The sequence below is a fragment of the Centruroides sculpturatus genome, unplaced genomic scaffold, assembly GCF_000671375.1.
Source record: "Centruroides sculpturatus isolate CEXI.00-Female unplaced genomic scaffold, Cexi_2.0 scaffold145, whole genome shotgun sequence".
Taxonomy (NCBI): Eukaryota; Metazoa; Arthropoda; class Arachnida; order Scorpiones; family Buthidae; genus Centruroides; species Centruroides sculpturatus.
The window spans coordinates 763,769-789,351 of record NW_019384293.1 but is presented as its reverse complement, the minus strand read 5'-3'; the positions used below and the strand labels follow the sequence as shown (position 1 = coordinate 789,351).

Sequence of the window (25,583 nt, the reverse complement as noted above, 5' to 3'; positions counted from 1 at the left end):
ATTGTTAAGTTGAATTATTTCTATAATTTTCATACTTGTAATCCTCTACGATCGTAAATATTAAAAGTTTATTATCTATACAAACTATCTTGTATTAGAAATTGTAAATTTTCTAGTAAAATTTTCTGTGTTTTATCTTTAATTCTCTCACTTTCTATTCACTTGATGAATTTTTATTGTCCTATTATATATATATTTTTTGCATTTTATAAATTTAAACATTTCTAAAGGTATGTTTGCTTGTGTATTGTAGTTTTAAGCATTTTTAAAGTTATTATTACTTAGTTTATTATATTTTTTAAAGATTTTTTGGGGGGAGGAAATTATATTTTTTTAATCAATTTTATTAAGAAATAAGTTGATATACGAAAAGATATTTTTTTTCCTCCTTTAACTTTTTAGATGTGTTTCTTTTTTTCTAGACATTCCTATGGAGATTGGGTTCAGTATGCGATCGTGTTTACTACATTTCTATCTTTATATTGATATTTCGTGTTTTTGATTTGAATATCTCAAATTCTTACTACTCAAAATCTGGATTATTTTTTCTCTTTTTTTTAAGCTCTTATTATCTTGTATACATTCCTTAAATTCCCATTCAATCATACAAGAAAACATAAGTTTTTACTTATAATAACTTTAGATATTTATGATTTTTTTATGGAAAAAAATATATATATATTGTAAAATGTAATCCAGCATTTAAATCGATTTAATGGAATTAATAATATTCATTTTATTTTTAAACTTTTATTCATAAAAATGAGGGAAATGTATGAAGAAATTAGTGCTACACTCGTAAAGCGTTTATGGCGTTAAAAGCGCTAACACACAAAGTATATACAGTACAGTACATTGTACAGTACAATAGAAATATAATTAAGCTTGTAAGGATATTTACAATATAATTGAGTGTACAATTAATATATAATATAAGTACAGCTTACAACTTATAATTTGGAGAATAAGTTAATAAATAAATTACATTTGGAATAAATATAATTAGATTTAAATGTTTAATCTGTATACTACATTTGTAATCTCTCTGTAAATTATTCTCAGAATAATATAAATTTATCTGAATTTACTATTTATAGAAGGAATGTAATATAATTTAATAATATGTAAAACTACTATATTATATACTGTACATTATAATACAAAGATATGATTGTTTGGAACATACTAGAAACATATGAGAAGTATTCTAGTAATATACAAGCTATGACTATACTAGGAAAACCAATAGAAAAACACCAGGAACACTTTTTGTAGTGTTCCTACTATGTTAGTACACACTAAAACAGTAAAAAATGAATAATTGGAATGTATTAGAGTACACTAGTGCACACTACGGACAATATATAGCGCGTATTAGAGCTATACTAGAAAAGCCAACCTACTAGAAACACTTTGTGGTGCTTAAGCTTGTACCCGGTAACACAAAATGTTTATTAGGTACACGTTTAAGTACCACAAAGTGGATACTAGGAATGTACTAGGAGCAATTTTGCACACTAGACAGAGTACAAGATATATAATAGAACATACTAGGAAAAAAAACACTATTAAGACCTTACAAAGAGCATATTAGGAACACTAAAGCTACGTAATAAATAATACTAGAAAACAGGAACACACTAGGAACATATTAAGAATACCAAAGAATTCTTACATTATAATAGAAATGAGTGTTTCTAGATTAAATTTGAGCATAATTTATATAGAATAATCGCGTATAACATTTAATATTATTTTTAAAAGAAAAATTCTATTTATACCACATCAAAAACCAATCTTTTTTCTAATGTTTGCAGTCGGCTACACGATGCAGGATATACGATATAAATGGCAAAAGGGAGAAGATTCTGTTGGAATGTCAACAGAAGTCGAACTGCCACAGTTTAAGGTCAGAGGGCATCGACAAAGTTCAAAGGAAGTTCATCTCACAACAGGTAAATAAATAATAAAATAAATTAATTAAATCTTTAAATATCGATTTTTTTAAAAAATAATCTCGTTTGTTTAGAGACGTGATTTTAGAAGAAAAATCAAAAAAAGGAGGAAAAAAATCCTCTGTTTTTTTTGTAAAGTTGGGTTTTACAAATCTGTAATAAAAGACCATTTGTTAATTCTTTGTCCAAAATCTTTCTTTAATCTATCTTTTCTTTGAAAGGTANCGATAGTATATACACAAAGACACACACAACTTTTAGATATGACTATGTCTACTGATCCATGCAATCAATGTAACTATTTACTTCTATTATCGGATTGTATTATTTTTGTTTAAATATATCTTGTTTTTTTTAGAAAGTGACTCTAGCAATATTTATTGTATATAGACAGAGAATTATTTTATAAATACAGAGAAACTTTTCCTGTTAAGAAAAATAAATTACTAGCTGTTAAAACGTAATATTTAGCTTGATTTTTTTAATAATTAATTTGGTATTTTGTATTTGTATTGTTAGAACTTATATATAAACAAAAAAACCTACCTTAACGCCTTAATATACCTCACCCTACTGTTGTATTTATAAAAACTCAATAAATATTGAGGCATGTTATTATAGCTTTCTCTCCCATTAAGAAAAATAAATGATTAACATTTACAATATAATGTTTTACTGGTTTTTTTTTTTACACGTGTAATTTGGTATTTTGTATTCTAAACGCTATTTAATATATTTCCGTATTGTTAAGTTGAATTATTTCTATAATTTTCATACTTGTAATCCTCTACGATCGTAAATATTAAAAGTTTATTATCTATACAAACTATCTTGTATTAGAAATTGTAAATTTTCTAGTAAAATTTTCTGTGTTTTATCTTTAATTCTCTCACTTTCTATTCACTTGATGAATTTTTATTGTCCTATTATATATATATTTTTTGCATTTTATAAATTTAAACATTTCTAAAGGTATGTTTGCTTGTGTATTGTAGTTTTAAGCATTTTTAAAGTTATTCTTACTTAGTTTATTATATTTTTTAAAGATTTTTTGGGGGGAGGAAATTATATTTTTTTAATCAATTTTATTAAGAAATAAGTTGATATACGAAAAGATATTTTTTTTCCTCCTTTAACTTTTTAGATGTGTTTCTTTTTTTCTAGACATTCCTATGGAGATTGGGTTCAGTATGCGATCGTGTTTACTACATTTCTATCTTTATATTGATATTTCGTGTTTTTGATTTGAATATCTCAAATTCTTACTACTCAAAATCTGGATTATTTTTTCTCTTTTTTTTAAGCTCTTATTATCTTCTATACATTCCTTAAATTCCCATTCAATCATACAAGAAAACATAAGTTTTTACTTATAATAACTTTAGATATTTATGATTTTTTTATGGAAAAAAATATATATATATTTTTTTTCATTCTTTTGGATTTACGTAATAAAAATTTATAATAAATAATATCATTCATCAATCTGAAACGATTTTTTTGACACGTAAATTGTTTATCGTCTACATCGAGCTAAATTTATTGAAAGATAATTTTGTGGTCGCGAGAAAATGCTCTGGTGTGATGTATTTTTAATATCTAAAAACTACGAAAGCTAATTTTTTGGATATAAAATTATGTTGACGTGTTTTAAATAATTGTATGAAAATATGAATCAAGTTACTTTCCAATGCCATGTCCAAAAAGTCCAAAATTATATCTAAAAAAATGCATGTTCAAAAAATTCGAAATTGTGTTTTTGGGTGTGGAATATTTTTAGGTAATCCATGTTTAAAAAATCGAAACACTACAAACCAAAAAGATCTAAACACTGAATCCAAAAGGATCCAACACTGCATTCAAAGAATCCAACACTGCATTCAAAGAATCCAAAAACACTGCACCCAAAGAGATCCAAACACTGAACCCAAAAGGATCCAAACACTGCATCCAAAGAGACCCAAACACTGCATCCAAAGAGACCCAAACATTGCACCCAAAGAGATCCAAACACTGCACCCAAAGAGATCCAAACACTGCATCCAAAGAGACCCAAACACTGCATCCAAAGAGACCCAAACATTGCACCCAAAGAGATCCAAACACTGCACCCAAAGAGATCCAAACACTGCACCCAAAGCGATCCACCACTGCACCCAAAGAGATCCAAACACTGAACCCAAGAGGATCCAACACGGCACCCAAAGAGATTCAAACATTAATCCAAAAAATCCAAACACAAAATCCAAAAAATTTAAACACTGCATTCAGTAAATCGTGTCCAAAAACTTCTGTTTTTCTATGTAAAATATACTAAAATGCTTTCGTAAATGACTGTATATCGATATCACGTGAGTGTATTCTTGTGTATGTACAGTACATATTTTGGAATTGTCTAAAAATGTTTCATATGTCACATTATATCCAAAAAATGTAAGATTGCGATTTTTTATGTAAAGTATGTTCATACAGTCCTTTCTATGTGTAAATATTTTGTCTGTATGTGTTACTACACGTACTAGATATCTAGATGCGTGTAGACATGTGCTTTTGTGTATTTAGAATGTATTATTTGAATTTAGACATGTTTAGACATGTATCTAGTTGTTTATATGTGTCTAGACCTGCCTATTTTTATATGCTTATACATGTATTTAGATGATTACTGCTTAGACATTATATGTGTTTAGTTATGCATCACTAATGTGCGTTTTTCCCATTTTCAACAGGAAATTATTCACGTTTAGCATGCGAAATTCAATTCGTCCGAAGTATGGGATATTATCTTATTCAAATTTACATTCCAGCCGGTTTAATTGTCATCATATCATGGGTGTCGTTTTGGCTCCATAGAAACGCAACACCAGCACGTGTAGCCTTAGGTGTTACGACAGTGCTAACTATGACTACACTTATGTCCAGCACAAACGCAGCCTTACCAAAAATATCCTATATAAAGAGCATCGACGTATATCTTGGAACGTGTTTTGTGATGGTGTTTGCATCATTGTTGGAATACGCCACTGTCGGATATTTGGGGAAGAGAATTGCCATGAAAAAATCGAGAACTCAGTTAATGGCGAAAATTGCTGAACAACATCGTCACAGGTGTCATGCTGCTGCAGACTCTGGAGCCGATGCTATTTTGCTTGCCAATCCTGATATACCCTTGATGAGAACAGCGATCAGACAAACAGTAAGTACTATTTTTCCTTTATCTTAAGAACAATTAATATCGTGTTCTGTTAATAAGTGATTGATAATTGAAGCGAGAAGAGAAGGAACTGTGTATTTACCCTAAGAATTATACAGTAATGTTCGTTTAAATTCAATGGGAACCGAACTTTTTCAATTTAAACAATGGTTCTGGATGGACCTATTCAGAACTATTATTTAAATGTGAATTTTTAGTATATTTGTCCTCAAGTAGAAGTTAAATAAATTTTTAAATATTATTAAAGAACGTGGGTTCGGTCCCATTTATAATCGAAAAGTCTTTTCTTACATATATATCTTCATTTCTATATTGCTAATGAGAACCAAATCCCATTCTGAGTATAAGAAGAAGTCGCGGGTTCGGTCCCTATTTAAAACAGAACGTCTTTTCTTATTTGTATCTCAATTTCTATATCGCTAATGAGAACCAAGCCCCCTTTTTTTTGAGTATAGGAAAAAGTCTCAGATTCGGTTTCATTCCAGAAGCACATTTTCTTGTAACTTAGTTTTATGGTTATACTCGGGTAAGAACCGAATCCATTATGAATATTAAAGAAGAATGTAGGTTCGGTTCTCGAATGCTAAATGATATTCATATATAATCATTTATATATTTACATCTCGATTTCTGAACTTTTTCTTGTGATAATCTAATCCAATGAACCAGTAAAGGCGTGAGTTCGGTCCTAAGTATAGAGCCAAATACTATTTAGAAACAAATCCTTTTTTATATTTTATATTTAGGTTTTTAATCTATCTCTCATCATATTGTACGTTTATACAATATAAATATTAGTAGAGACGTGGGTTCGGCTCTCAGATATAAAACTGTATAGAGGTAGTTTTTAAATTTAATTCTCGGTTACTCAGTTTATCTCGTACGAGAAAATGATTAAATTTGTCTTACAAGAATATTAGTGCAAACGTGGGTTCAATCCACAAATGAAAAACTAAATATCTTTTGTATTTATTTCTAAATTTCTAACTTTTCTCGCTTGATAACCATACCCATTCCGAAATTTAGTAAAAGGAGTGGGTTCGGTCCCAATTCGTTTTTTTTTGATTACACACGCTGTTTATATATTAAATTTAAGTTTAGAAGTGATAAAAACCGAGAAAACTGATAATTTTTTTTTTATAAAAATAAGCTATAATTAATAAAATAAATTCCACTTTAACACTCCCAAAACGGATAGGAAATCATTTTAATAGATCAAAGGATCGTGTTTCTAAATTCATTTCTAATTTCCACACATCTGAGAGAAAGTAGAAATCATCTTAATTATCTGGAAACTAAACGAGAACGGACAATTCGCAATTAGAGAAACTAAAATTGCAATTATCAACAGATTTTCTCGATTCCAACTTCAATATAGTCTTTGTGTTCAACTTTAGATAACATCAAATAAAGCAGAAACAATGAGAGTATGTCTCATTGCACCTTGGCATCTGGTTATTTCTTTCTCTTGGTGATGAATGTCTTATTGATTCTACACTGACTTGTATTGACACGCGTTTGTCATATTTCTTAGTAAAGTTGTGTGAGCTTTCAGATATATCAAGTTGGATTTCAACGAAGATTTTTTTTTTCATTTTGTTTTTTCCCCCTCCTCTCTTATACTTTAATATTAGTATTATTTTAAGTATAAATATTTAATTATAAGAATTCAATGACTATCAGAAAAGAAATTTTTAAAATTTGACTTAATTCTTTGTACTTGACTCTCATTCCTATGATCCAAAAGTCAAAATGACTCAATAGTTTAGGTGTAGTGCAAGCCCTATAAAGATCAACTATTAATACTGCAATATCTAGATATTAATGNTTTCTATATAAAGTATGTGCCATGTTCGGTGTTGTAACCGACAGCAATTGCAAGTTGGGTTTCTTTAAATCTTCAATTTTCTGTTTATTACTAACTTTATGTAACTGCGCATTTTTTAAAATGGCTATTCGATAATTTAGGGTCATTTTGGGGGTGAATTTTTAGAGAATTTTGGAATAATTTCTCGGGTTTCCTATATAGAACATGTTCGAGTGGATAACGTCACTAAAGTATATTGGTCGGGGATTGGGTTCGCTCCTGACCAGCGTGCTGGCTGCGTGAAGTTTTCCCAGGTTTCTTCACGTGTCTGATATCTAAATAGGGGCTAATTTCTTATAGAAATGTATTGAGTTGCCTTATTCAATCCATGAAGAACCCAGACAATACGTGTCGAACAACAGTTATAATTGAAGCACGTTAGTCAGGCCGTGGGTTCGTACCTGACCAACGTGTTTCGTGTGTTTTTTTTCACATGTCAAACACCTAAACAGGGGCATTTTCCATAGAAGTCTATGTATTGCCTATGAATTTTGTTGCCTTTTATCCCATTAATCTAATCCATAGAACTTTATGTTGTTTATATGTGTCTAGACCTGCCTATTTTTATATGCTTATACNTACGGTTTTACTTTTTTTTTTGGTATATTTTTATGGTATTTATTCTCACGGCTGATTAAATTTGTATTTTTTAACGTGCAAAGAGGAATGTATAATGCTTAACATCTAGAGTGTGCGTATGTTTGTTTGTACAAAGGAAAGAATTGGAAAAATGTGAGAAATATTTTAATTATTTTCTTGTTATACGGGTGTTATATTTGAAAATTATGAGAGAAATATTCTTTAAAATTAATAAAATATTAATCTCTAATTAAGGATATTAGTCTCCAATATTAATTGAATATTAATCCTTTGAACTATTAGAAAGTTAGTCTCTAAAATTTGTATTATTTTTTAAAAGCCTATTAGTAATTATAAATCATTTTAATAGAAATTTTAAAAGATTCTATAGAAAATTTCACGTTGAATGTATAATTTGCTTTGAAGTGATAACAATTAAAAATTGTGTTTTTTGAAGGGTATAAGGGTTAATAAGGGTATTCTTCAAAGCTATAAGGGTTAATAAGTGTACTCTTCAAAGCTATAAGGATTAATAAGGGTATTTTTAAGGGTAAAAAGGGTATTTTTAAAGAATATAGTAAACAAAGTTTGTTTTTTTTTTTGTCTCTATGTGATGCAACATTTTAAGTTAAGAGCAATCGAAAATAGAATTCTTTGAAACTTTACTCTTCTTAATATAGAATTTTTATAAATTTTAATAGAAGATTTTTATGTTTATGTAGAATATATGCATCACTTTAAAAAAGGATAAAAACTAGGAATAGATTTTTTTTAGAACTTCAACTTCTGCAACTCGAATTTTTTTTTATTTTAGAAATTTTAAAGCCTATTCTACAAATTATTTATGATTTTTTGACAAGGGAATTTTATATTTATGAATGTATTCGGTAGTGTATTAATATTATTATTATTGCCTTGTTTCTCTGGAGATGTTGAATGAATACATGACGTTGACCTATGACATTTTTCTGTCGTGAAAAAGAAATGCAATTAGATCTGGTCGTCAACTGCCGTTCTCACCTACTTCTTCCATTTCTTTTATTACGGTTTTAAAAAAAAAATACACAGCGTGTTGGTTCGCTAATCACTTCCTATCTTTGTTAATCGAATTAGTGTCTTTGTCTCCTCGAAATAACGCCACTAAGTAAGAAGTGTGTTAAAATTTCAATATAGGAAAGAAGTTTATACGTAAAAATAAGTAAAATAATCGATAAAAATGATATTTTTGCATCTATTACATATATTTCTATCAATTTTTGCACATAGTTCAAGTTTGGCATATATTTATTCAAAAAATTTGATGTATTTACCATTAATTGTTGCACATAGTTCTTACAAAGTAACACGCTTCTATTATTGAGCCAATATTTATTTTAATATTATTTTTTCTTATTTTCACAAGAAAAAAACTTAGAAATTTAAATCAATTTTTACACTTTATTTCTTCTATGATTACCTCAATTGTTTACTTATTCAAAAATCTATGGTTTTGCGTTAATTTTTGCATCCTTTTCTTAAAAAATTAAGTATATTTACGTGAATTTTTGGGCCTATTTCTTGAAAAATCGGCACGTTTGCTTTTATTACTGCATTCAGTTTCCTCAGAAATCAGAGCAATTATATTAATTATTGAACATTTTTATCATTAATTTTTGAGGCAAATCAAATTTTAATTTATTAATTTGATTTAAAAAAAACAATAAAATTAATATAATTAAGAATCATAAATTCGTGTTTAACCACTTGTAATAAATGAAGTGAGCACGGTGTTGGGGAGTTTAATTTGGATAATAGCATTCGGACATCACACGTTGACATTATGTCTGAAGTAGATTAGAGGGAACGATAAGACTGAAAATTTCAATAATTCTATAAATCGTTAGAGGGATATGACATTGTTGTAATTAATGATGAGGTTTTTTACTGTCAGACACATATACGTATTGTACATTCACTCTTCTTCTGCTTATAATAATTAGTATTGGAAACTTATTTTTCTTGTAAGCACCCTAATGACGACAATGATTGATTAATTCCTCTGCTACAGAGGTAAATAGCAATAGTATTTACCACTACAGCAATAATTTACCGCTGTAAAACCTGTCTAAACCGGAACTGTCTACTGTATTTTTACATAAAATACAATATCGCTTCGTATACTTTGGTGAAAATGTTAGTGGTAAATTGTTAAACAATTTCTTCTGATTAAAAAAAATAGATATATATGTATATATAATTTAAAGTTATGTTCTTTTAATTAGAAGGAACTATGCTTAACGTGCAATTATACATTGTGATATGGTCACAATGCCGGCCTGCAATTTTTAATCATCTTTTAATTTAAAAACATCACGTGATTTCCGTTCTAGACCGGAAGTTTGTATATCGAGTCCTCCGACTCCTGGCTAGCTCTCTAGATCTGGTCTGGATTTTAGTGGGTTTTTTGCCCCTGTACATCATACTTCTTCTGATAATAATCGAGTCATGTGGGCCAAATAACTAACTCCGTACTGGATAACATTTTGAATTGAAAGCACGTGACTTCTGGTCCAGATCATAAGTTCTTCTATAGTTAATCGAGACTTCCAACATATAAATTTCACATATCTGGTCTCGATTTCCATCTGTATAACTCCATTCTCGAGATTAATGAAGGGCAGACGAACAGACTGATGAATGAGAGCGAAAATATAAATGTAATTAGTATTATTTCTGCATATTAATGCTATAATATTTTACGTAAAATATAGTCACTGAAGACAAATCATTGTTATAAAGTTAAATATTATTCCTGTACATCTATACAGAACAATACTCTATATTAATAAAGCATTAATATGCATTAAAGTACTGTACAATCCCTAATAACAGTAGTGTTTTTCTGTATTACCTTATATACTTCAATTGAGATTTGTTGTTAAATAGTTTATTCTAATAAAAAGAGATATAATTAGTTTTAATTAATTAAAGTATGCTCTTTAATTAGAAGAAACTATGCTTAATTGGTATGTTTTCATGTCTGTATTAACTTTATATATGAATCGGAAGTCACGTAATTTCAATTCAAAAACGTCCCCTGAACGGAGTTACATAAATGACTGGTATAACTCTATTGATATCAGGAAAAGTATGATTTACAGGGGAAAGGCACTACTAAAATTGAGAGCATTGCGACGAAAAATTGCAGCTCAGCACAATAATTTTCGCTGGTTAAAAAATATAACTTTAAATTAATTACTTTAATGATTATAATTAAGATTTATGTTCTAAATAGTGTTAATTACATGAATATTTGCATATGTAGTTAGTTTCTATCCAGATATAGATTGGGATATATTATATTGATGGTTATAGTTAAGATATATTGATATGTCTAATTAGTTATAACAGAAATTGTAACTAAAATTAATGTAATATATTGCTACAGTTCAAATTAGTTGTACATGTGACCTATATTAGTTTACAAAACTCAAATATGAGGCTTTGATGGTTAAATTTAAACGAGAGAATTGTTAAAAGTTGGGTATATTAAATGAAATTTACTTATATGTAAAATTGATATGCATTCACGACCCTTATATATAGATATGATTAAGAGTCCTGGGTTCAGATACGGCTCTAAAATAAAATACGTATTATAATAATAATACAATATACATAATAACAAACGATAAACAATATAAATTATATCATTGTGTATGCGTTATTAGTACTTATGCTCTACGAATTGGATCTGAACCCTCAACGCTTACATTTATGTACAGAGACTGTTGCATTCATTTGTTCGAGTCCGTCTTTAAAGCAAAATACACATTATAACACTATACATTTTGCCTTTGAGAGTACGTTTTTTTGAACCCACGACTATACGAATTGTATGTAAACTCTCAACTATTACATTTATGTGCAGGTACAGTTGAGTTGTTGGTTCATATCCAGCTCGTAAATCAAACATTAAAATATTCGTATGGATATTTTAATGTGTACTAGGCGATGAAGAATGTCCTTATGGATGTGGGTTCGTACCCCAATTAATTTTTTCCTTTTATTTCCTAATTTATTTATTGTTTTATTCCAGAGGGTACATATAAATAATTGTAATTAATACATATAGCGTGTTATTCTCTGTATATATGGAAATATATTGTTAATATTAATAATTATATTTAACACATATATATGGTCTAGTTATAGATTTAAAATTTGTTATAATTATACTTAGGATGTAAATTAATTATAATTACATAGCCTCTTGTTATAATTTGATTGCATTGACAATTGATATATTTGATAAGAGGCGAAGTACGTCGATATCAATAGATACAAGTAGAATAACNAGTTTCATTATACTGACATTATATTAAGTAAGAAAGATGAAACTAAAATTATTAAACTTTTAGTCTGGGAAATTACTAATAATAAATACAATAAAAGTAAAACATTTATTCTAACTTTAGATATAGTGTTAGATAGATCTTTAAGATAGGAAAATAATTATAACATTGAACAATGTCAAACTATTCTTAAACATTTAAAATTTAAACTTATAATCTAGAACTTTTAAGTTAATTGAACTGATATAATTAGCATTTATGTTTTATATACATTAAAAACTTTTTAACTGAATTAAAAACAGATACAATTTATATAGTCTTACTAACAAGTGTTTCATTATATTAGAATTGTTTAAAAGAAAATAATTAAATATTTGTTAAAAACAATTCAATGAATTCTTACCTTTAAAAGCTTATATTTAAATTTAAAATCAAATTAAAACTCCTATTAAACTCAATATAAAATGAATCATTAAAGATGTTTTAAAAGATTTTATTTCACATTCTATAATTAGAATAGAAACTTTTATTACTAGAAAATTTGAAAATATATAAGCATCTAGAGAATTTAAGATCAACAAAAATACCTGAAGGCAAATTCTAGCGACCTTTTGAAGTTTAATTTAAATAAAACTATGTTAAATACTACTACCCCCCTTAATTAGGATGGTAGTAGTAGTAGTATTTATTATTAAAATACGTCCTGAATGTCTGACCTTAAATGTGCTAAGATTCAGTTTTAGATCATTAACATTTTTCTAGAATTTTTCTTGAAATAAATAAGACTGAGTTAAATAATACCATCTCCTTAATTGAACAGTAGCAGTACTTATTATTAAAGTACGTTCTGGCTTCGTATACTTTGGTGAAAATGTTAGTGGTAAATTGTTAAACAATTTCTTCTGATTAAAAAAAATAGATATATATGTATATATAATTTAAAGTTATGTTCTTTTAATTAGAAGGAACTATGCTTAACGTGCAATTATACATTGTGATATGGTCACAATGCCGGCCTGCAATTTTTAATCATCTTTTAATTTAAAAACATCACGTGATTTCCGTTCTAGACCGGAAGTTTGTATATCGAGTCCTCCGACTCCTGGCTAGCTCTCTAGATCTGGTCTGGATTTTAGTGGGTTTTTTGCCCCTGTACATCATACTTCTTCTGATAATAATCGAGTCATGTGGGCCAAATAACTAACTCCGTACTGGATAACATTTTGAATTGAAAGCACGTGACTTCTGGTCCAGATCATAAGTTCTTCTATAGTTAATCGAGACTTCCAACATATAAATTTCACATATCTGGTCTCGATTTCCATCTGTATAACTCCATTCTCGAGATTAATGAAGGGCAGACGAACAGACTGATGAATGAGAGCGAAAATATAAATGTAATTAGTATTATTTCTGCATATTAATGCTATAATATTTTACGTAAAATATAGTCACTGAAGACAAATCATTGTTATAAAGTTAAATATTATTCCTGTACATCTATACAGAACAATACTCTATATTAATAAAGCATTAATATGCATTAAAGTACTGTACAATCCCTAATAACAGTAGTGTTTTTCTGTATTACCTTATATACTTCAATTGAGATTTGTTGTTAAATAGTTTATTCTAATAAAAAGAGATATAATTAGTTTTAATTAATTAAAGTATGCTCTTTAATTAGAAGAAACTATGCTTAATTGGTATGTTTTCATGTCTGTATTAACTTTATATATGAATCGGAAGTCACGTAATTTCAATTCAAAAACGTCCCCTGAACGGAGTTACATAAATGACTGGTATAACTCTATTGATATCAGGAAAAGTATGATTTACAGGGGAAAGGCACTACTAAAATTGAGAGCATTGCGACGAAAAATTGCAGCTCAGCACAATAATTTTCGCTGGTTAAAAAATATAACTTTAAATTAATTACTTTAATGATTATAATTAAGATTTATGTTCTAAATAGTGTTAATTACATGAATATTTGCATATGTAGTTAGTTTCTATCCAGATATAGATTGGGATATATTATATTGATGGTTATAGTTAAGATATATTGATATGTCTAATTAGTTATAACAGAAATTGTAACTAAAATTAATGTAATATATTGCTACAGTTCAAATTAGTTGTACATGTGACCTATATTAGTTTACAAAACTCAAATATNTTTTCTACATTTTTCTAGAAATTATAGAATTACTTTTTCTACATTTTTCTAGAAATTATAGAATTAATTTTTCTACATTTTTCTAGAAATTATAGAATTAATTTTTCTAGATTTTTCTAGAAATTATAGAATTACTTTTTCTACATTTTTCTAGAAATTATAGAATTAGTTTTTCTACATTTTTCTAGAAATTATAGAATTAATTTTTCTACATTTTTCTACATTATTTTGGAAGTTATAGAATTACTTTTTCTAGATTTATCTGAATTTTTTCTAGAATACATAGACAATTAATAGCTAGAAAATTATACTTTTGCATCAAGAAATAACAAAAACACAGAAATAAAATTAACTAATTTATTTATTTAAAGAGTTTAATTTTTAAAACTATGAAAATAAAAATTTATATCATTCTAACAAATTTTTAATTAATTAAATTTAATTTTAATCATATTTAAAATAATTCTCAAAGCTTTAGTTTTATTTGTAAACAAAGTTTATAATTAAATAAATAATATAAATTTTTTTAAATAATTAAATTTAATGTGACAGTTTTTTATTGTCGTTATTATAAAATTACGTTTAATTTAATTTAATTTTATTATTTTATTTGTATAAATTCTAATGAAACTCGTTCGAATATTAATTATATTTAATAAATATTTTAGATTTATTATTTAAATATTGAACAATAAATTTATGATGATTATTTATTCTTTACATCAAGGAGAAAACAAATTTAAAAGTTGCATTTCTTTACCTCTCCATTCTTCGAAGAAAAGAAATAAAATAAAATTTTAAAAACTATTTAAAAAAAACAGTATCTATCGCCCTTAACGGAAATTGGAATAATAATGTTATCAGTTGGAAAATTTTACAAATTAGATTTTTGTAAAGGAAAATATTTTCTTTAATATTATTGGACAATTTTAAATTTCATTTTCTCATTTTTATTATTATATATGTATATATATATTTTTTTTTCACAGTTAAAAAATTTACTTTCTTTGTAGGATCTTATACCTCTCTGTCTAGCGCGTTTTCCTCTCTTTTACCGAGTTCTTCCCTTTTCTAACGTCTTCTTACTGTTTTTCTTTTATCTTAAAGTCTGCTTTTTCCGTTTACTTACCTTCTATCTCTTTTTCTAACTTTTCTCTCTCCCTTTATAGCGTTTCCTTTCCTCTTCCTAACATTTCCTTTTTCTTTTTTAACTTTCCTCTCCCTCTTTATAACGTCTATTTCTGTTTTCTAACTTTACTCTCCCCCTTTATAACGTCTCCTTTCTCTTCCTAGCATTTCCTTCTTCTTTTTTAAATTTTCTCTTCCTCTTTATAACGTCTATTTCTCTTTTCTAACTTCTTCTCCTTTATAACGTTTCCTTTTCTCTTCTTAATATTTCTTTCTCCTTTTCTAACTTCCCTCTTTCCCTTTATAATGTCTCTTCCCCATTTTCTAACGTTCCCTTTCCTTTTTTTTAACTCTCCTTTTATGCTTGTAACATCTAAATAGGGCCAGTTTCTCATGGAAAGTCCTCCCGAGAGGCATCCCTTTGACAGATTGCCCACAATCGCGTTTTCATACATAAACAGACTAATTCTCCTCGCCCCTTTTATAACGTCTCTTTTCCTTATCGTAACGTCCCTTTTCCCTTTATAACATCTTCCCTTTTCTAACTTCACTCTTTTTAATGTTGTTTTCTCCCTTTATAACGTCTCATTCCCTTATCCTAATGTATAATTTCCCCTTTATAACGTCCTTCTTTCTCTTTTGTAAAATTTCCTTACCTCTTTCTCTTTTTATAACGTCTCTTTCTCTCTTTATAACGTTCCTTTCCTTTTGTCTTTTCTGGCATTTTTTTCGCTTTCTACGTCATCTTAAATCATTTGTGTTTTGTAACAGATCATTGATGGATTTTTTTTTATAATTTTAAGACTTAAAAATAACGTAATTACGTTCACTCGTTTATATTTTTATTATATTTTATAAAGAAGTATCGTGTATCTAACTTCGTGAAGTAAAATTTTCTTACGGTTTTACTTTTTTTTTTGGTATATTTTTATGGTATTTATTCTCACGGCTGATTAAATTTGTATTTTTTAACGTGCAAAGAGGAATGTATAATGCTTAACATCTAGAGTGTGCGTATGTTTGTTTGTACAAAGGAAAGAATTGGAAAAATGTGAGAAATATTTTAATTATTTTCTTGTTATACGGGTGTTATATTTGAAAATTATGAGAGAAATATTCTTTAAAATTAATAAAATATTAATCTCTAATTAAGGATATTAGTCTCCAATATTAATTGAATATTAATCCTTTGAACTATTAGAAAGTTAGTCTCTAAAATCAGTAAATTATTAGCTTTAAAACTGATGAACTATAGCTCAGTTAATAGAAAACTAGTCTCCAAATGAAAGGAAAATTAGTCTCTAATTTTCCTTTATTATTATTAGTCTCAAAATTACTTGAATATTTCTCTAATTAAGAGAATACTGGTTTTAAAAGCCAATGGAATATTTAGTCTCTTGAGTTAAGAGAATATTAGTTTCAAAATTGGTAGAGTATGTGAATATGTCTTTAGATTATTCGTCTCCTGAATTAATAGAATATTATTTTCTAAATTAATTTTTAAAGACCTTCTAGGATTACTCTTAAAATTAATGAAATATTAGCGACTAAATCAATATTATAGTCAGAGAATATTCTCAAATATTAGTCTCTAATCAATAAGTTACTAGTCTCAAAAATCAATGGTATATGTCTCCAATAAACGGAACATTAATCTCCAAAATTAAAAAAATACGTTCCAAAATTACTGAAATATTAGAGTCAAAATTAATTGAAACTATTCTCTAAAATTAATAGAATTGTGAACATTCTCTTATTTTAAAGAAACTATTAATAAAATACAATACAAATTTGTAAGAAATTGTTTTATTCTCCATGTAAATGTTATTTTAAATAGAATTCTAGGTCTAACATATTACACTGCAGAAATTTCTCTATCATTATCAAAAGAACATGCCACGTGATAGAGCGAATCATCTCTTCTCCTTTTATCAGGAACAACAACCAAAAACTCTCGATTCGTCTCCAAAGAAAACAGAAATATCAAAGTTAAAAACCCATTGGATAATCCCTTCAAGAGGGATTATGCAATAGGTTTTTGGAAATTCAATGAGAACCCAGAGAGATGATCAAAAAGATGTATGAGAAAGAGAATCAAGAGAGATCTTTTCAATAGGGATTATCCAATAGGTCTTCAGGAATCTAATGAGAACTCAGAGGAATGGCCAAGAGAGGCAAAGAGCAAAAGAATCAAGGAAGATCCTTACAAAAGAGATTATCCGATGAGTTTTAGGGAATTTATGGAAACCCAGAAAGTCAGTCAGTCGGATAAACCTGACATCAACGGAAAGGAGCCTGTAATGGTTCACGATTTCCTAAAACTCTTTGTACTGGGACTAGAGTGTGACTTTTCAAGATCATTTCATTGCGTTTATTGGGACCGTACTTTTCGAAGCATGTGTGTTGACCCATTTGAGACTTTAATACAGGAAAATAGGTAATATCTGCACGAAGCACTGATAAATTACATCTATAATCAGTGGGATACAAATCTTCAAAAAAATCAATTTAAAATTATTTTCCAAAAAAATAAATATACTAATTTTTAATTAATAGAATACAACCAAAACTTAATGAGATACTAGAGTCAAAATTCATTGAAAAATATTTTTCAAAATTAACACAATACGTCTCCAATTAATGAGATTTTAGTCTTCAAAATTAACTGAATATTCGTCTCCAAAATGAATTTGATTAATAAAATACAGTCCAAAATTACCGTAAAATTAAAGGCAAAATTAACATAAAAGTATTCTCCGAAGTGAATAAATGTTAATCTTCAAAATAATTAGAATTAACACTCAAAATTAACAGGAAAAAAGTGAATAAAATTTGTAATATTGATCCAAATCAAAATTATAAAATTCTGTGTATAAATTTTGAGTATTATTCGCATTAATACCTTCATTTCGGTAACTTTAATGGAGATATAAATCATTAATAAGACATATTAATTCCGTGTCTTAATTTTCTAAAGAATAAAATCAAAAATATAAATGTTCTGAGGTGTTTTCTCCTTAATAATTAATGAATTGTTCTACGATAATATCCAAATTTCATTATATTATATTGATTACTTTTCTAAGATCAGTTCTATTGATAAAGGGTATTTTTAGTTGTGTAAAATGTATTTTATATAACACAGAAGGGATATTTTTTGATATCTTTTATTAATTATATCTCATAGAATAATTGTATTATATATATTATATACTATAATTATTCTATTGTAAAGAATTTCTGCTTATTTTTTAATTATATATTTTCTGGTTTACTCACAATAATGTTACAGTTAATTATAATTTATTAGACTTGATTTTTTTTCTGTAATTACATTCGAACAGCGGCGATTTTACAGGAATTTTATAACCAAAAATGCATATAAAATAACTGCATAATCCTATATAGTAACAAGTAAAAATTTATTCCAATCGGTCAAATGATTTAGAAGTGTATAGAAAACAGATAAACATACATTCTATTGATATTTTATATAGATTTGCAGTATCTTCTTGAAATCTTTGTGAATATTCGCTTATATATTCCTACATAACACGGTGATTTTGCATGATAGATTTGCGCATTATATACTAAAATTTTTCAGTATATTCTTAATTATATTCTGAAATTTTTCGCCATACACATCTGCATATTATATACGAAATTTGTGACAATTTTGATATTTTTCTTAATTAATTCTATACGCTGATGATACGTAATTTAAATATTAATACTGTAAACTCACTATAGATATTGTACACTACAGATATATAGTATATTATTCTATACTAAAAGAGCCAAAATTATTGTGATAATGTCACAATTTTTAGTTTATTTAATTTAAAATATATGCTCTCGATCTCAAATTAGTAGTTTATTTGCCCCTTTACATCATACTTTTCCTGATAACTCGGAACTTTATACACGTAATGTTTCCATATTTATCTCGATTTTCATTTACTTAACACCGTTCTCGAGAATAACGAAGGACAGACAGACAGTCAACAGTGGGAATTTATAAGTCTACAATTTTTCAAATTTCATTCCAATAATTACAATACCTGTACAACTTTTACGTAACTTTGTACTACGTGTGTAATGTTTGAAATCTTTGCAGCATTTTAAACCACAGATCTGCACATTATATACTAAAATCTTAGGATAATTTTGATCTGTATTCTTAATTATACATTGTGATTTAGATCCATACGTCTATGTGTTATATATATATTACAAATTTATAAAAAAAAAAACATTTTTTTAATCCTTTCTTTTAATTACATGCCATAACTCCGTGGAAGAACTTACTTTTAAAAGATTAAATTTAAATATTTTATTTTTTAACATTTCTTCTTCAAGATATGAAAATGGTTATGATTTTTTAATAATCTCGTTCTTTTTACCTTTCTTTTTCTTCTTCTTCTTTTTTTAAAATAAAGTTCAGTTGAACTTTTTATAATGATAAAGAAAAATCTTTCTTTTGATGTCGTACCAAGATTTAAAAGTACCTTTTCTTAGATCTTTTCATCATAATTTCTTAAATTTCTTTCATTCTAAATATAAAATACTAATTTGAGAAATTTAATGAAATTTTTAGAAAAAAAAAACACACACACACACACACACACAGTAAAAAGATTTTTTTAAGAATTTTTTTTTTCTAAGAAAAACCCTTATTCATTTTTATATGAAAATCTATAAAAATGTCTTCTTTATAACTCGAGTCTTGTTTCAGATTTTTTTTTATTTATAGAATTAATTCTAAATTTATCTTTAATTTTTTAACGTATATAAAAATATATCGATTTAATTTAATATTAAAATATGAAAATTTAAAATATTTTAATTAATTTATTGAAAACAAAATGGAGCAATTTTCGACTGATTCATCCAAAATTTTCTGGAAAACTTGGCGCATAAAATAAAATAAAGTTCTAAATTTATCTTTAATTTTATTAAATTTATTTTAAAATTTATATTAATTTAATATTTAAATAGTAAAATCTAAGATATTTTGTTGAAAGTGTACTCCTTTTCCATTAATTTAGAAAAACTTTGGAGACAACTTACGGTATAAAATTTTTAAAAAGGTTAATAAATAAATAGTAATAATAATAATAAATTCGAAATTTATTTATATATATATTTTTAATGTATAAAAAGTATATTAATTTTACAATAGTTAAATTAATTCACAAGAAATTAGTACATTTTTCGGCCGACTTATCAAAACTTTCAGTACAAGTTTACGCAATAAAAATTAAAAAAAACACGCTAAAAACTCATAAATTTACTCAAAAACATAAAAAAATAATAATAAATAATTTTTCAATATTATTTATTTTATCTTTATTTATTCAAGACGTGAAAATCTGATAAAATGTATATATTTATATCAGAGAAAACTGATTTAAATTGCTATTGTTTTTAATTCTTTAAACTGTTAAATATAATTAAAATTATATTTATTATGTATATTATGAATTAATTTAAATATACGTATGAGTCATTTTTTTTATAGATTCAATTTTGATGATGCAAAGTATGTTACTAGGATATCGTGAAAACCATTATTATAATTAGAAACATTGCAAGAATGCACGCATATATTCAATTACTGAAGTTGCCTCAATTTTCATACAAAACAATAATTATGAATGCTGTCACTTTTAGGAAATTACCTTTGGATAATAAGAAAAGTTTTTAATTAGAAAAAAATAATATAAATATATAAAATATATTCTAAAAAATGTATTATTTATGAAAATTATGTGTTAAATTATTATTAATTAATTACTTTCTTGTAACTTAATTGCATTATAAGAATGCTCTTAGTTAATGATGATGATGATTTTTAAAGGTTTCTCTTCTTATAAATGAAATAAAGTAGAGGTTAATTAAACTTATTTATGTTATTTAAGTATATTATATATTGAATTATCATCAATTAATTACTTTCTTATAACTTAATTGCATTATAACAATGCTCTTAGTTAATGATGATGATGATGATTTGTAGAGGTTAATTAAACTTATTTATATTATTTAAGTATATTATATATTGAATTATCATCAATTAATTACTTTCTTATAACTTAATTGCATTATAAGAATGCTCTTAGTTAATGATGATGATGATTTTTAAAGGTTTCTCTTCTTATAAATGAAATAGAGTTTAATTAAACTTATTTATATTATTTAAGTATATTATATATTGAATTATCATTAATTAATTACTTTCTTGTAATTTGAATTATGGTGATAATTTTTAAAGATTTATATTCTTAAATAAATTAGAGGTTAATAAACTTATTTATTTATTAAATATGTTTTAAAGTTTAGGAAGTAATTAATAATCAATTAAGTGAGTAATTTTTATGTGATTTTATTTAAGAAATGCTTTATATATGTTTAAAAGTTAATGATTTTATTACTATTAATTAATGATTTTTGGAGTAAATTTTTATTAATTACATATTTTTAGATGTTTTTTTTAAATAATTAGCAATTTTTCTGGATGATTTTATTACTATTAATTAGCATTTTTTGAATGAGTATTTATTAATTAGCTTTTTTTTCTGTTAAACTTTTATTAATTAATAAGTTTTTGGAAGATTTTATTATTATTAATTAGCGATTTTTGCAACTCGTTTCTGTTAATTAAAGATTTTTTAGGTGTTTTTAGCAATTAACGATTTTTCTGGATGATTTTATTACTATTAATTAGCAATTTTTTTGAATAAATTTTTATTAATTAACGATTTTTGGATGATTTTATCATCATCGCTTGGTGATTTTTTGGATGATTTTATTGTTATTAGCTAATGACTTTTTGGATGATTTTTTAGATTATTTTATTTCTTAATGACTTTTTTTCCGCCTCCTGGATAACTTTTATATTGAAATTTGATGGTTTTTATTAATGGATAATTTGTCAGTGATGACTTTCTATAATTTTATTCCTGATATTTTTAGAGATTTCTCATTCTAAAAATTAAAGAAAAAATTAATTTAAGTATAATAGAAATTAATTAAAACTTTTTATGATTTAAAAATAAATTCAAAATTAAAATAAATCGTCAATTAAATCATCAATCAGTAAATTTAATGCAGCATTTTCAGGGAGGGGGAGAAAATATATATATTTATTTCAGGCCTCCTCCATGATTTTCTAGTGAATTTTTAAAAGAATTTTATGATTTTTTGAAGGAAGTTCACAAAAATTAATTTAGTTATTTACCCAAAAATATAATCTAAAGCATTATTTTCTTGGTTGTATTGGACTGTTTAACGTTAATTGTATGTGATTAATTTAGCATTAAAAGCTGTAATTTATGCATTTTTTTGGAATAAAATTAAAATATTTTATTGTATTTTTATTTATTTATTTTCTGTAGGAAGTGCGATTGAAAGTTTTAGAACCGAAATGTTATGCCAAAACATCAACACTTGAAAACACCATCAATGGAATACCAGATTTAGAATCTCCCTTTTATAAAAGTCCAAATAAACTTTTTGGTGTAAGTCCAAGTGACATAGATAAATATTCCAGGGTAGTATTTCCGGTATGTTTCGTATGTTTTAACTTAATGTACTGGATTATCTACCTCCATATCAGCGACGTATTAGCAGAAAACATAGTACCTGTTGGTGGAGGATGATTTTTATTCACCACTCTGCCACCATGTTAAAAAAAGAAGAAGAAGAAGAAGTTATTAATCGCCGGTGGGAGTGATGATCTCAAAAAAAACAGCATCTAAAACAAGTTATAAAGACTATCATCTAAAAAAATAAACACAAAGAAAAAACAGTGGCACGCTCAATTAATTCATTTTGCTCTAATATTTTCTACTGAAAAACCGAAATGGCAGTGTCCTTCTCTTCAAATGGCACCCTTGTCTTTTAGGTTATTCAAAAAATAAATCTAAAAAAAACCAACAAATCACCGAAAGTAGATGTAGAAATCTTAATAGAAATGAACTTATATGTATATATACTGACAAAAAAAATTGCTTTTAATGCTTGATTCCTTCCTGCACCTTTGTAGGTAGATACAGTCTTCTGCTCTGAATCACCTGCATATTGCTTATCTACTGTAGAGTAGTTTTAGAATGGGGAGGAAAAAAAATGGTCTTCTCTAAAGAAGAATCATCAAAAATAGAGAAAAATCATAATATTAAAAGGGAAAAGACCATGCTGTTCGTCACGAAAACTTTCCATCATTCAAAAATAAAAAAACACCAACCAACAACATAGCTACAGATGAACATACTGTAAATTTATTTATTATTCTCTTGAAGTAAGAGAGATCGATCTGTATATATAACATTATATTTAAAAAAATGGAGGATAGAAAATCTTTTAACATGAATTTGGTTAAATGATTATATACTGTAGAAGCTTACTATCAACAAGGTCTGCACTGCCTGATCCAGTGTTTCAGCCGATTTATCATCAAGAAATAATGTAAGATAAGTTATAAAAAAAATAATTTACTAGAATCCTAATTGTTTTTTTTTTCTTTATTTCGAGAGGATATTTACCATTTTTGAATACAAAAACAAAATATATATATTCCATTTATGTAACAGTGGCAATGTAAAATAATGTACTTTACACTAACGTATGGAAGCATGAATTTTATAAAAAAAAACAAAGAAAAAAACTCAACAACAACACAACAACACGCCTTATTAAAATAAAACCCCAATTTACACGCTGTTACATAGATGAATTAGGAGGTATTTAATTAAAATAAGCACTAGGTAAAACAAGAAAAATGATTTTATCTAGGTAGTTAAACTAATTTCGAATTTACATGGAAGAAAAACCAACCATCTGCTCAAAAAAAAAAAACACAATACATTTAGAAAGTGATATATTGCCACTGTAGCTATATTATGTGTAATAGCCAACTTGTATAAAAAGAATATATATATATATATATATATTTAATTAAAATAAGCACTAGGTAAAACAAGAAAAATGATTTTATCTAGGTAGTTAAACTAATTTCGAATTTACATGGAAGAAAAACCAACCATCTGCTCAAAAAAAAAAACACAATACATTTAGAAAGTGATATATTGCCACTGTAGCTATATTATGTGTAATAGCCAACTTGTATAAAAAGAATATATATATATATATATATATATATATAGTAGTAACTTTATCTAGATGATAATTATATAAAAATTTGTTTTAAAAAAATTTAGACCCAAAAACGTGAAAATATGTATAATTTCTTTTATTTTTATTTTCAGAGTGACTGATAAGGCGACGAAGCGGAAAACGTCGTCCAGACAGTAGCAAAGGTGAGATTTTTCCATTTTAATGGCCGTATTAAATGATGGAGCGTCATTAGAATTAAGCAATTTAAATCTATTTTGCTATCCATCCAAAAGGGAGCCAGAGAGCTGACTTATGGGTGTTTGGCAGGAGATTTCCGATCCCACCTGCACAGTTTAAGATTTAACCAATTACTCCGATCTTGATAGATTTATTCATTAAGAGGAAGCAGTGGAGCGGAACTTGAGCGGTGACGGGAATTGTGGCCATCGTGGCAGTCGCCCGAAGGTTCCCTGTTTCGGTAATTAACTAGCCCAGCGTTTAGCCGACCTAACATAGGTCCAGGCAGACAATAGCGACTCAACAAGGCGACTCAAATTGTGCGGAAGCCCGCGGCTGTGCCTGCCTAACCCTGACAGCATTCATTTACCAATGTCATCCGGATAAGCGGCGTGTTGGCGAGCTGGGAAGAGCCAAGAGCTCGACGCAACAACGCTATATCTTTTGCTGTTGCCTTTACTGAATTAAGCTTAACGAGTTAGCTTCGGTTTAGATCTAATGACGTCAATTCTGTCTTCTCTTTCTCTGCGTAATCAAACGCAATGACGAAAGGGCCACGTTCTGCTGTGATTGCCTATTGTATATATAGGCGATGCCTTTAATGAATGGAAACAAAAGCTATTTATAAAAATTTCTGCTCTGTTTTCTTTTATTTTATATTTAGTTTTTTGATAATTCGTAGCGATAGATTTGTAGATAATCGAATAACCAACAAGCAATGCGCTATTTCTTGTAGTAAAAAGTTAAATATTTTACTTTAGTCCATAAATACAGGTTGTTGTGTAATAATTTACTGTAGATTTTATCTCTTAAATTAGCGATTTTTAAATGAAATAAAATAAATTATAATTTAAAAACAAAACATTGTTTAAAATTTTACTTTAAAAAGTTGTTCTGTACTTCATTATAACAATCATTTAAAATTTAAATGCTACTCGATTAAAAATAAATAAATAAATTTTCGATGGCACCTTTA

At 26.7% G+C, this 25,583-nt stretch overlaps 1 protein-coding gene across 1 annotated transcript in view; it reads left to right on the top strand.

Annotated features, from left to right (window-relative positions):
• Positions 1-25,583, top strand: part of LOC111618237 — a 135,306-nt gene that overhangs the window by 58,285 nt on the left and 51,438 nt on the right. The window contains exons 4-5 of the mRNA XM_023359759.1: positions 1,818-1,955; positions 4,685-5,141. Coding sequence (XP_023215527.1) covers positions 1,818-1,955; positions 4,685-5,141 — 595 coding nt within the window. The remainder of the gene's footprint in view (positions 1-1,817; positions 1,956-4,684; positions 5,142-25,583) is intronic.